Below are 13,404 nucleotides of genomic sequence, written 5' to 3'. Positions count from 1 at the left end.
GTAACTTTGCTACAGTATCGTTAATTTGCTAAATGAACTTAACAATTAAACCACGTGTCGTTAGCGTTAGCCAACAGTTACTGCTGTTGTAAGTGAGCAGTAAATTTGATTTCATATTCATCTATGTGGATTCTTCATGAATAGTTTTTGAACAAAGGTTGAAAGAAGGACATTAGGCTACAACTTAGTTTCTGATTGAAAGTGGCATGTTTTTAATAGGACAGGTTCGTTTCTATGGACTGTCAGAACAACAAGCTTTTAAGAGATAGTTGGCAAATATAGCTGCAAGCAGCTTTCACTGGTGGCCAAGCACACTATGTGTTTCTGAAGCGGTCACCTTTTTCATGCCTCACATTTGCATATCTGCAGAGCATCCTGTCAAGTTCAAACCTGTAAGGTAGAACAGAACTAGCGTATTAGAATGAATTTGCACTGAGGGGAAACAAGAAACTTTGCTTTTTGTTATTTAATGCCAGTCCATATTTCAAAGCTCTACTTATTAATGCAGCAAAAATAAGAATATAAATGTAAATCCAAAAAGCTCCTAGTGTTGTTATAAGCAACATCACCATTTATTTAGAGATTTCATGCAACCAGTAGTTCTAATAGTGTAGTTGAATGAGCTTCCTGAAGTTCTTTTCATTGAAGAGACTTCATTATTAAGTGATACTTTTTTTTTTTGGAGCCCACAAACGGGGAAATTCCACCTCTGCATTTAACCCATCCGTGAAGTGAAACACCACATACACACCAGTGAACACACACGCTAGGGGGCAGTGAGAACACTTGCCCGGAGCGGTGGGCAGCCCTATCCACGGCACCCGGGGAGCAGTTGGGGGTTAGGTGTCTTGCTCAAGGACACCTCAGTCATGGACTGTCGGCCCTGGGGATCGAACCGGCAACCTTCCGGTCACAGGGCCAGATCCCTAACCTCCAGCCCACGACTGCCCCAAATTAAACCACACAATCGACTAAAACAGCTACAGAACCATAGCAAAGACCTTAAACATCCCTCTCAGTGCAATTGTTCTGATATGTAAATGGAAATTACATGGATGTTCATGGACAGGTGTGCCACACAGGATTTCTCTCATACTAATTATGAGGAAGGTAAGAGAGAAGGCAGACTTGAAAAGCAGGAGGAACAGCAGTAAAGCAAAAACTTTCCACAGTCATCTGTTCCTACATCTCAGACAAGCTCCTCTGTTGCTGAAAATAAGCAGAGATGTGCATCAGAAATCTGTGCTCAAGCATTTAGACAAATCAGAAGTCTTCTGGAACTAGTACTCTGGTCAGACGAAATGAGTGAAACGAAAAGTAGAGCCCTTTGGTAGTAATTCAGGTCATTACAGAAGGGTTGCGCGTGATCCCTAGAACACCACTCTAACAGTGAAGTGTGAAGGTGGGAGCATCATTATATGGATCTGCTTCTTTGCAAATGGTACTGGGGCATTACACGTCACTGAAGGAAACATGAATGGAGCCGTGTAGCAGAGGCTATTGGAGGAGAATTTAATCTCATTGGCCAATCATCTGTACCTGGAAAAAAAAGGGTGTTTCAACAAGATGACTGCAAACATAAAGCCAAAATAACTGAAGACCTGTTTCTAACAAATGAGAAGCTGCTTGCATGGCCTAGTAAATCTATTGATATGACACCCATTAAAAATTTCTGTAGGATTTTGAAGTTGCGAGCCCATCAGAGGAATCCTCATAACCTCATGGTTTGCCAAGATGGAATGGGCTAACATTGAACCACAATGCTACTAAAAAGCTAATTACTTGGACGTCTTAAAGCTGGATTTGCCAGCTTTATCAGTTTTGTGTTCATTAGTTTGTGCTTATAACCAGCATCCGTCCATCTTCTAAGCCCTGGGTCGCACAGAGTACTGGAGCCTATCCCAGTGCTCATTGGGCACAAGGCAGGAAACATCCTGGACAGCTCGCTAGTCCATCACATGGCAGACACATACATACATACATACATATATATATACACACATTCACACACACTCACACCTAGGGGCAATTTAAAACCCAGAGGAAACCCAGGCAGATACGTGGAGCTCACACAGACTCCACACAGAATGGTCCTGGACGTCCGGCCGTTAATGTAAGGGAACATAAGTTCCCAAAATAAAAGTGTCTGAATACTTCTTTCTCCTCAGTGTCTGCTGGACAGTTCTGTATTATTGAAACCATTGGTTTGATTCCAGCTTTTGCACAGTAGTGTATGTATGCCTGTGTGTGTGTGTGACTACAAGACAGGCAGGAGACCTGGACTTTTCTCGCCAGCAGTGCACACGGTTGTAAGAGCAGGGAAACAGAAGAGCTAATTATGTCTCTGGACTGTTCTCAACAAAAGCCTCATAGGTGCCTTCATATCAGTGCTTGCTCGTTCACAGGATCCAGCTTCTGTTGTTTGACTTGTCTCATGGTTTTATCCTTTAATACAAATTCCTTTCCTTCTTCCTTTCTCTTCTCAGGCACTGAAGAAAGCCAACAATATTATCTCAGAGATCCGAGAGACTCACCTGTGGTAGCGCGGTGTCATCAACAGCAGCGTGTTGAGTGTGTGTGTGTGTGTGTGTGTGTGTGTGTGTGTGTGTGTGTGTGTGTGTGTGTCTGTATGTATGTACCAAACGTTTCATATCTACATCAAATACATATTTAAAGACTTTCAGTGAGCACATGCATCAAAATATATTTATGAACACATTTATACACTCATCATTTTTCAGGTACTTGATTCTAATGTATATACACCTGTTTCTTTAAATATGCATTTGAGGGTGCGTGTGTGTGTGTGTGTGTGTGTGTGTGTGTGTGTGTGTGTGTGTGTGTGTGTGTGAGTGAGTTCTTATAAGGTGAGCTGGAGTGTTTGTTTACCCATACTGTCGGCCAGATAGAAATCTTACCACTAGCATGTCTATTCTGTACCAAAGTCTTAGGCATGCTGTGAAAATGCACTGAGCTTTAAAGGAGTACTCCAGAATTTTTCAAGCTAATCTCTAGTAATGCTCAGATACCAGGCAGAGGAGACCAGTACACTATTGGTTCTGTTTCTTGGAAACAATTGCTCTAAAATTAAAGAGCATAATTCAGAAATGTGATGCATATCAAATATTCACAGTGTTTTTATTAATGGAACTGAATGCTGTACTTACAGCTAATAATCATGATTGATCACATCACATATTAAATGGATCAGATATTGGCCAGACACGATACCGATTTATTTCCTGGATACAAATTGATAAGTGTCATTTCATTCCACAGTGCACTTTTTTATTATTGGAACTGAAAATACTGCTAATAATTATAACTGATCACATCACAGGCGGTCTTATTTTAAAAGATGAAAGAACCTTTTCTTTTCAAAGAAGAAGTGCACCATATGTATCTATAAAGCGCAGCAGCTTGTCAGAATAAAAACCCCCTGCAGGAGTGCTTTAATTATTCTGTTGTGCTACACACAGCAGCTATTAAGTAACAATTTCAGACTTTTACATTTTAATCAACCTAAAATGGAAATGATCAGATTTGTGGGTGATTTTGAGATAGGGGCATAATAAGTTGACAGTTAAGATGTCTACAGTGATCAGACTAAGTAACCCTAAAAAATTAGAAGCATATGGTTAATTATGAAGTAGTTGTCCAGTGCACCTCATTTTAAAGTCCTTAATTCCCAAAATGTCTTTGTGTGTGTACATGGAAGAATTGTGGCCTGTGTAATCACTTAGAGATTATGTTGAAGCAGTACTGGAGTATTTCTTTAATTATTTGGGCTGTGCTTCTTGATAGATACTTGGAAATTCCTCAGACTCACTTGGAGGAGCTTCTACAGTTTCTGAAATCTGCTGTGAATATTCTCTCTATTTGCTGCCTTTCACAGCTAGAACTACACATGACCTTGACTAAAAAAACTATTTATTTGATTAGTAGTAATGATAAAGATGATTTATTTTGAAATGGATGCGCACATAGAAGGTTTTCAGCGGCCCTTCCTATAATGCTGAACACAGACCAATCATAGTTTGCCTGCCATCCTTAGCTAAGCCTGTATAATTGTCCCAAAAAGTCTGTGCCAATTCCATTCTCATATTTGGAAGTGTCCTGAATATTATTAAACCACTTCTGGTCCTCATATTTGATAACGGAGTCCGCTTTCAAATACACAGGATTTAGTCTTGCTGTCTGTGGAATTCTTTATGTAGACTTTTGAGAATAAAGCCCTATAAATAATAATACATCATGCAGAGCATTGATATATGTCAGTAAATCTAGGCTGTAAATATAAATACGGAAGTACATGGTGTTTTTAAGTTATTGGTGCATATTAATATGAAGCTTGGTTGTTGGAGCACCTTTGTTGTTGTTTTTGTGTTTACAGGTTACTTGTAATATGGAAATGTTTATGGAAAACGGGTTATAATCATGGTTCTGACACAGCTCTTCTGGTCTGTGTGGTTCTAGTCTATGAAGAAAACGACTGGTGCTGGAACTTGTGAAGGGGAACACGGACCATTCTTATTCTTTAAAGGAACACTCCAGTGGTTTTTTTTTTTTCCAAACTAATCTGTACTGTACTGTACTGTACTACATAGCACAGGCAATTATTTCAGCACATTTCTCTGCAATTAGTAATAATTGAAAACACATTGGCTCACCTAAAATAGAAGCTATTGAGCAGTTGCTCCATTCTGTGAATAAATGCTTGAAATGCATCACTATATAACATAAATTACAAACTGCAGTACTTACAATATTAATAGAACAGCTCAGTGGAAAAACCAGATCCGGTTACTTATCTAAGGATGCCCATGTTTGGCTGTTATCCATGCGTGATTAGGCAGGCACTCCACCCACATGACCACTAGGGCCCAAGCGATAAGAATGTTTTATGGCTGATTCTGATTTTAAGGGGCTAAACATTTCAATAGGTGATGATATCGGCTGATATAAATGTATTTATTTTTATAGATTTTAATTCTACCCTCTATTAGTTTTCCTCAGTTACCGTGCTGCTTAAACCCAACAGCAGAAGCCCAGACTTAAATAATTTAAACATTGTTTTTTCTGTTTACCACTTTTTTCTTTCTGAGAGAATGTGCATCAAAAAATTATGAACTCATCATTTTTGAGGTACTTGTTTCTAATAAGTATGAGGAAAAACATTATTCCCGAGTGCTTAATGTTTAAGTTTGGAAATGTTTTATATTTCTTGTAATAATGCTATTCTCATACTGAAGGGTGTTCAACCTTCATTGTTTTAGGTTCAGTATAATCAGTTCAGCCTACTATGTGTTTACAAAGAGGTCTCTTATCCTGGTTTCCCAAGTGGAAAAACTGTTGAAGATTTTGTCTTATCAGGAGGTGAAAATCCTAGGAATGCCAAGGTTGGAAAAATTGGCTTTTATTAGCACATTATAGGCAGTTTTTACCAGTGAAACCAGGTCATTAATATTGATCAGGCCCTGACCAATACACTGGAAATGAATTACCATAATCTTCCCTCTGGACAACTAGTCCCATCTCTGGAAAACTTCATTTATACCTCTGACTGGAAAATTCATAAATGATCTATAAAGTATTTCATATAGACGTTTACTGACAGAATTCCATAACTGCCTGTTAGCTTCTGCTATTCGGTTAAAAACGCTGGAGTGTTCCTTTAATGACGATGATCAAGAGGCAAAAAGTAAAGGGTACAACTAATGGTGTAACGTTCCACCATTATGTTTCACTTCATCTCACTCAAATCAGTTCAGATCAAATTGCTGTCTGTGCTCTTTTTTTTTAAGCACATTAGCATATGATAAATTAGCCGATATGTGCTCAAAAAAACTAGTCAAAGAAAATGTGATTACCGTTGTAGACTGCCATGGTCAAAGGTTTAGAGTAGAAAAGCCACAGAACAAAAAGGCCTTTCATTAGCATCTCTGCTATGATGGAGAGGAAATCATAGCGCTTGTTGTCAGGGGCTCGACTGTCGAGTAATATTTATGTGCGTCTGAGTATTTATAGTGCGAGTGCAAGTGAGTGCGCTAGAGGTTAAACGTCTGAATTGAAGCTGTTCTGTCTGAAGCGCTCTGTAGTTCATTGTGTTCCAAAGCAGATGGTGGCCGCTGAGGCGAAAGGCCTTTGTCTTTGCTGTTCAGTCTCAGAAATGAAGATTTTCATAATTAATGACCGAGATGAAGCGGACACATACACTGCCCATCAGAAGTTTGGGGACACCTAGCTTTTCAACGTGTTCAATACAAATGAGCATATTTCCTATTATTACCAATTATTACAATATTTCACAGTGCATCCTTCGGAATAATGCCATACCCCACTAAACCCTACAAGCATCGGTATTGGCCCATTTTAGGAGTAAATAATCCAGTCCTGCAGCAACTCTATCCTGAAACAGCACTCACTCACTCTGTGTGACGTGATTGATGTTGGGTTTGTATTTCTTGCTGTGGGGTTGTAGAATGATTGAGTAGTTCAAGCCTTATATCTTACATGAAGTGCTTCAAGTAAAAGTAGCTTGTTTTCAAGCTTAGGAGTATTTAAAGAAGAAATATCAGATCAGTTCCTATTCTCAAAGTTTCGTTATACACATAGGAAAAGATGGATGGATGGATGGATGGATGGATGGATGGATGGATGGATTCTACATGCTCTTGTTTATGTCAGCACTCAGACCCTTGTGTTTCACATGTTTAACCCACATTTGGGCCCAAACGTGTTTTCAATCTGCTTTTAACAATCTGTGCTTTTAACACTAGTAGCATCTATTAGGCAAAACATGCAAGACACTTGAAACTGAGTGGTGCAAAATAAATCCAAGTGCACATGTAGAAATGTTTTCTTAATGAGAAAAATTTTAAAAGAGATCTACGATATGCACAAAATACTAGGGCTGGCCTGAATAATTAGAATACTTGAGTATTTGGTTTATTTCGGGTTCCAAATTAATACAGGGAATCCGCGAGAAATTAAACTGCAATAGATTTTATTGTCAGAGGCCTTTACAGTCATTGTTAATATGTGGAAAATGTTAAAAATAGATCAATAATAGCTGGGTTTAGTTCAAAATATCATACATTCATGCTGGCATATGCATCACCTCCACCTCAGAGCGCAAGAGACTGCCAGTTCCCTGATTACCACTAATCTGTGGTGAGGAGGATGAAACTGGGCAGCGCAGAGCCTCAAATCATTCACTTCACTTTTAGTAGCACGACTGACTCTCAGCTAAACTCAACCTGTGTGTCACCCTCACAGCTGCCTGCCGTCAAAAAAAGGCAAACTAACCAAATAAAGTTAATAAAGTAAATGAGAGCAAGTAAAGTGAGCTGAACTGAAACCGCGATGTTGGTGATAAAATGATAATTGTGAGCAGAACAAAACTCATAAAAGCTGTATTTGAATGAGAGGGCTGTATCTCGACTTCTAAATCAATAATATGAGTATTGATACATTATCGCTGCCTGCTGGACTATAGTAACAAACATACTTAAAGTTTTGGTTAATTATCAAATCTATTTAAGGGTGATTCTGAGAGTGAGTATTTAAGTATTTGTTCAGGAATACCAAGTAATCGAAGCCTGTAGAACACCGTTCAGTCCAGCCGTACAAAAAGTGTTGCAGTTATTTTACAACATAATGCAATTGCAGTATGCATTGCAACATTAAAACCCATCGGTCAACCGATTATTCTTTTAATTCTAAGAACAATAATAATACATTTTGATTTGTCTGTGATTGGTGAAGCCTTCTGCCCAGTGACCGCTGTGATAGGCTCCAGCAGCCCTTACAGTACAGAGCAAAATATTTGCTCATAACGCTTTTGTAAAGCTTTCTGCAGTAATAATATTGCAAAGACTGATATTGTGATGATAATTAACAAACAATATATTGTGCAAGCCTTAATTTCAAAGGAAGGTATGGTGTCCCAGACCTTTTGAGGGGCTGTGTATGTAAGTTCAGAGGTGTGGAGGTCCGTACTGATGCACGTTGCTTAACTTTGCTATTGTGGTGGATTCGGCAGCCAGAAAGAAGGCAAAGCTGTGGCCTGTGCTGCATTCGGGTGCTCTGATGTCCTGATCAGAAGTCAGGGTGAGGGATCTAGGGGGGTATTTTTCATAAGGTCGGGTGTCTGCTCTCCCAAAACACAGCGGCTCCATATTAGAGAGAGAGAGAGAGAGAGAGAGAGAGACTAGTACTGTGAAGGTCAGCGTACAATGAGCTGCTGATCTGTCAAAGCCCTTAGAAATGAACAGATAAGAGAAGGAGAGAGGGAGACGGCGTGTAAGAGAGCAAGCTGTGTGTGTGAGCTCGAAGAAAGAGCATGGTCAGTCAGAGGTCTTTGTGAATTAAATAAACTGTTTATCCCCTCAGAGTATTTAATTACTGGTTATGCTAACAATCAAAAAAACGATGATAGACCAACATAAATGCCACAAAGCGTGAAGAAAAACGAGAAAAAATAAAGCAAATGTGTTTTTGCACCCATTAACAATACATGCGATTCACTGAGTGTGAACTGCGGCATGCCCACTTCTTTTTTCTTTTTTTTTGGTCCATCTCTCATCTTATGAGTCTCTCTCTCTGTGCTGTGGGTTCGCTCCTGTCCTTTGATTTGACCATACTTCCCTGCAAATTGGATAGCTTCTGTATTCTGTGGATGCATGAGTCTGACTACTTTTTTCCAGACTTTGCTGTCTATGAGTCTCTGCATGTTAACTACAGTTGGTGCTGAAGTTGAAAGGAATAAGCCAGCATTTATTAGCCTGAAACATCTGTGACATGTGTGCAGTTACCGTATATAATAACTTTAAAACGTGTCCCCACTACGTGGAAAAACCCCAAAAACAAAAACACTTGATACAAAACAAGCTTATATTAGATGCCAGTGGGCAGTTACTTCAGCTTCTGCACATAGACTTCTATTATAAGTGTTTATATTGGATCCTTTCTACATACAAGGAAATTGTTGAGTGGTAATTGACCATATGGGACAGTTGCGGCAGATCGAGATTAAGTAGCTGGAGTATTCCTTTAACGGAAGCATGTAAAGGAGACAGGCGGAAAGCTGGTGAATGTTAATCACCACTTTTGCAGTCTCACTGCTAATTAGATGATGGTTTACTGGATGAAATGTAGAAACACTGCCACTTGCCGTGTCTTCTTTGGATCTTCAGTGCTAAAGTGACTCTTTTACCTGCTCTAAAGCCAAAAGTACTGAAATGTTGTCTTTGTGTCTTTGTGCTCCATGTTTGATCACGGTGGGAAAATGTAATGACAAAGTAACGGAACTCTTGTAGAGAGTTAAAGAGGTAGTTCAGCAAAAAAATCAGTTTGTACAATTTTCTCCTTACCCTCCCTGAACAAAACTGCTGCAACTGTTTTAGATAGCTGTGTGTACAGTTATCTGTTTTTATAGGTAACCGTGTATCAGAATAGAGTAGGGCTGATGTGCTGTAATATGATGTTCTATAAAGCTGTTGGACATCATGATGATATGAGAAGCAATGAATTACTGTCAAAATAATTTTCTTATAAATGAGTAGCAAAATAGCATTCAGTAAAATAATGAAAAATTAATAGCTACTTACACCAAAACTACATATTTTATGTTCACTGTAAGGCTACAAAAGGAATTAAACGTAGATTTTTACGACTGAATAATTATACGAGTGACCATCACTTCTGACCATCACTTTTGTTTCTACATTCTGTCGGTTTTATAAAGTCCACTTACTATATAGGTGCACTTTGTAGTACACAGAACACTTTATTAAAACTTTATTAAAATCTCCTTGTATCTACACTCACTGTCCATTTTATCAGCTCCATGTACCACAATTACAGACTGTAGTTCATCTGTTTCTCTGATACTTTGTTAGCCCCCTTTTACCCTGTTTTTCAGTGGTCAGGACTCCCATGGACCCTGGAGTCCTGTGGGTAGCATCCCATGACCATTTAATGAAGGACTAAACAATCACCAGCACTGCAGCGACTGAACGTCAGCTCTACAAGGTGGACCAACAGAATTGGAGTGTATAATGGAGTGGACAGTGAGTGGACACAGTGTTAAAAACTCCAGCAGCACTGCTGTGGCTGATCCACTCGTACCAGCACAACACGCACTAACACACCACCACCATGTCAGTGTTACTGCCGTGCTGAGAATGATCCACCACCCAAGTAGTACCTGCTCTGTGGTGGTCCTGTGCGGTTGAAGAACAGGGTGAAAGGGCGAACAAAGTATGCAGAGAAGCAGATGGACTGCAGTCTGTATTTATGGTACATGGAGCTGATAAAATGGGCAGAGAGTGTAGATACAAGGAGATGGTTTTAATAAAGTGTTCTGTGTACATTTAATTCCTTTAAAAGATCCTTGTGGTGATGCATGTTTGTTGTAACATTAGTCAGCACATCTTTACACATTTTACACAAACCACTGGAAGGTGAATTATGGTTTGAACATTTTACAGTCGTTCAGAATTTGTTCAGAATAGAGCAGTTTTTGAGCTGCGCATGTGCATAATTTGTAATTGGCTGTTTAGCCGAATGGTTAAGTTACTTGCTCTCAGTTCAGGGAAGCACTTGTTGGTTCTGAAGCTGTTCCCACCAATCTGGTTATCTCATTTAGGCAAAGCATGTGAGGTAATTTGATCCATTCTGTCATGGCAGCCCTAAACAACATGTTCATTGTGGAAACTCACTACAGTAACAATAGAATACAGTTCATGCAGCTCGATAATGCAGTGAGCCTTACTGCTCCAGTGCAAAACTAAAGTGGCAAACTTCATACAACAAGCTTCATACACTCAACCAAATAGCTCATTGACTACATTTCAAGTAAGGAGGAAAATTTTGTAAACTAGATTTTTTCACCAAACTGCCTCTAAAACAGTCCATTTTCCTTTTCTCCATGACCTATAATGTCATGTTTGCATGTGTGTTTGTGTGTGCCTGGAAAGGAGTGAATATTTGTGTTCTTTTAAACGAACGTATCGTCTCAACAAAATGCCTGCAAGTTCCTGCTGCCAATTTCTTTATTTTTTATTTTTTTCATTTTTTGTGATACATACTGATGTACTGATGTGTGTTCATATGGAAGAAAGTCATTAAATTTTAACACAGTCCTTTCCCTCTCCTCCTTCACGTTCGACAGCAGAGGAACAAATTATTCATATTTGTTGGATACTGGGTGATGGTGTTAAAGGGGGGCTGCCAGCAGCTGCCTTTGCTCTGCAGTTTCCTGCACTGGGTTGGAAAAAAGAAGCGAGCGGTGTCAATCTGGAGGAGAAACACCGAGCCAGATTTTAGTGCGCTGCGCATGTTTTTGTAGCCGAGTGCCCATGGGCAACAAAAGAAGCGGAAAAAGGAAAAGCACTTGCGTGTACAGAAAGCAGACTATCAGATTGCCAGTATAACCGCATTGCCATCCTTCAGCAAAGAAGAATCACTTGCAGTGCACACAAAACAACATGTGGGGAAATAAAGCATCAAGGATTTGAATGAATGATATAAATGATGTTTATCAGGGTAAAATACAACATGAGTTTATAACAGTAACACTGAGTTTATCATGTCTTGGAAGATGATGCATATAAATACACACAATTAGGAGAAATGGCAGCACATTTTTGTTTCCATAGCCTAAAAAAAAAAAAAAAAGGGGGGGAACCTGGGGTAAGAAGCTGCTCTTGTGAATCTTGCATCAATTTGTCATGTTAGTTTTAAAGAATGCATAATTTATTTGTCAAATCATTTTTCAAAAAATCAAACACTAATAAATGATTTGCCACTTCTAAATTAGTGATTTCACTTTAATAAACCCATTACAAAAGACACGTATCTGTGGAATACAAACAGTCCTTAATTACTGCTATTGTGATTAAATATATAACCATTAATCTGTTGTTATTGTTATAGGAAACTCAGTTTAAACAACGTGTTAGTGTTCATTTAACTTAAAAGTGCAAATCAGACAGCGGCACAGATCATATTCATCTCCAGGAAGACTGCTAAATATGTGACCTAATTCTACAGAAGAGTTGTTATAGCTAAAGTAAGACTGATGTTCGCTCAGGGGTCAGCAACATCTGGCTCTTTTACTGTCCTGTTGCGGCTCCATGGCGGAATTCGATTTTTAAAAATAAAATGATGCTCCTTTGCAGTAAAATAAAGCTCTGCTGATCGTTCAACACAGTTTTAACAATAAATGGTTTTGAACGCTGGAGTCAACGTATAACTGCTAATCCACCCTTTAAATCTGAAGTTTGGCATGCAGACTGCTGGTCACCATAGCAACACAGACAATCTCACCCAGCTAGTAGCTCACGAAACAGCAAAGAGAGATATAAGATCAATATTGATCATTTGGAGATGAATGGACTGATTTGCTTTTATAAACACTCCAGGTGGTTCCCTCATACGTTTAATCTGCAACGAGAAACTCAAACACTAAAAAGTCACGAAGTCATTATAGTTAGTAGAGGTTAAAATATAAAGCCAGACTTGCTTTACTCTGCTTTAAGTTTAACTTAAAAGTTCTCCAGCAGGAAACCTTTCCACAAAGATAGAACAGTTTCTTGTTAAAATTGTCCCATTCCACCTTAAATGGTGCCTGAGGCAACAGAATATAAGTACTACACCATTTAAGGTGGAACGGGAAAATTTAAACAAGAACCTGGTGAATGAGAAGCGACTTCAGCCTCGTAAAAAGTTGAGAGACATTTTACAAAAAACTAACGCATCAGCACATCCCGAAACATATTTACAGCCAAGATGGTAAAAGGGATATAAAATAATGTGGCTTCAAAGGTGGTTTGATTTTAGCTGAAAGGACGAAATTGCTCTTCTTAACATTTGACTTGCGACCCCTGCACAAGATAATCTCTGAAACCCGAGTAGTGATGAAAATTGAAGTTATTATTTTTGAGGAACTATGATAAAGGTGGCCTTTTGTGTCATGTCTAGGGGCACTATTTACCCCAAACTTTATATTTTCACTTTAAACAAATAAATCAAATTCTTCTTTTAATTTCTTGAAACCAAATAGCTTTTTCTTCTGCAACACATATAAATCCAGGAATCACTTTTGGCCAAGGCCTTAAAATCAGATCAGTTGACCCCTTTTTTCTGCTTCAAAAAAATCCTGGAATACAGTGATCCAGATCAATTTCAGAATGAATTAGACCATAGTCACTCAGCAAATGTGTTGAGATCAGATTTGGCCCCATCATTTGATCAGGAGAGAAAATAAGAGGGGGAGAGAGGCATCTTACCCCGAGGAGCTTCTTCCCCTCAAGTTACTAAAAGTAACTTCCAAGTGAAATTAATTGACACTGTGTGGTTGGATCTTTGTGAAATTTATTCATAGATTTTACTTAGTAT

General features: G+C 38.9%; 1 protein-coding gene across 4 annotated transcripts in view; it reads left to right on the top strand.

The window, feature by feature from the left end:
• The window catches only part of si:dkey-32e23.4 (dynamin-1-like protein), a 34,674-nt gene extending 24,520 nt beyond the window's left edge, over positions 1 to 10,154 (top strand). For all 4 annotated transcript variants that reach the window (XM_017696343.2, XM_017696340.2, XM_017696342.2 and 1 more), the window contains one exon: positions 2,487 to 10,154. In XM_017696343.2, coding sequence (XP_017551832.1) covers positions 2,487 to 2,543 — 57 coding nt within the window. In that variant the 3' untranslated portion in view covers positions 2,544 to 10,154. The remainder of the gene's footprint in view (positions 1 to 2,486) is intronic.
• The last annotated feature ends 3,250 nt before the right edge of the window (positions 10,155 to 13,404 follow it).

The sequence above is a fragment of the Pygocentrus nattereri genome, chromosome 29, assembly GCF_015220715.1.
Source record: "Pygocentrus nattereri isolate fPygNat1 chromosome 29, fPygNat1.pri, whole genome shotgun sequence".
Lineage (NCBI taxonomy): Eukaryota > Metazoa > Chordata > Actinopteri > Characiformes > Serrasalmidae > Pygocentrus > Pygocentrus nattereri.
The sequence above is the reverse complement of the archived record's forward strand: the minus strand, read 5'-3'. Positions and strand labels throughout refer to the sequence as shown.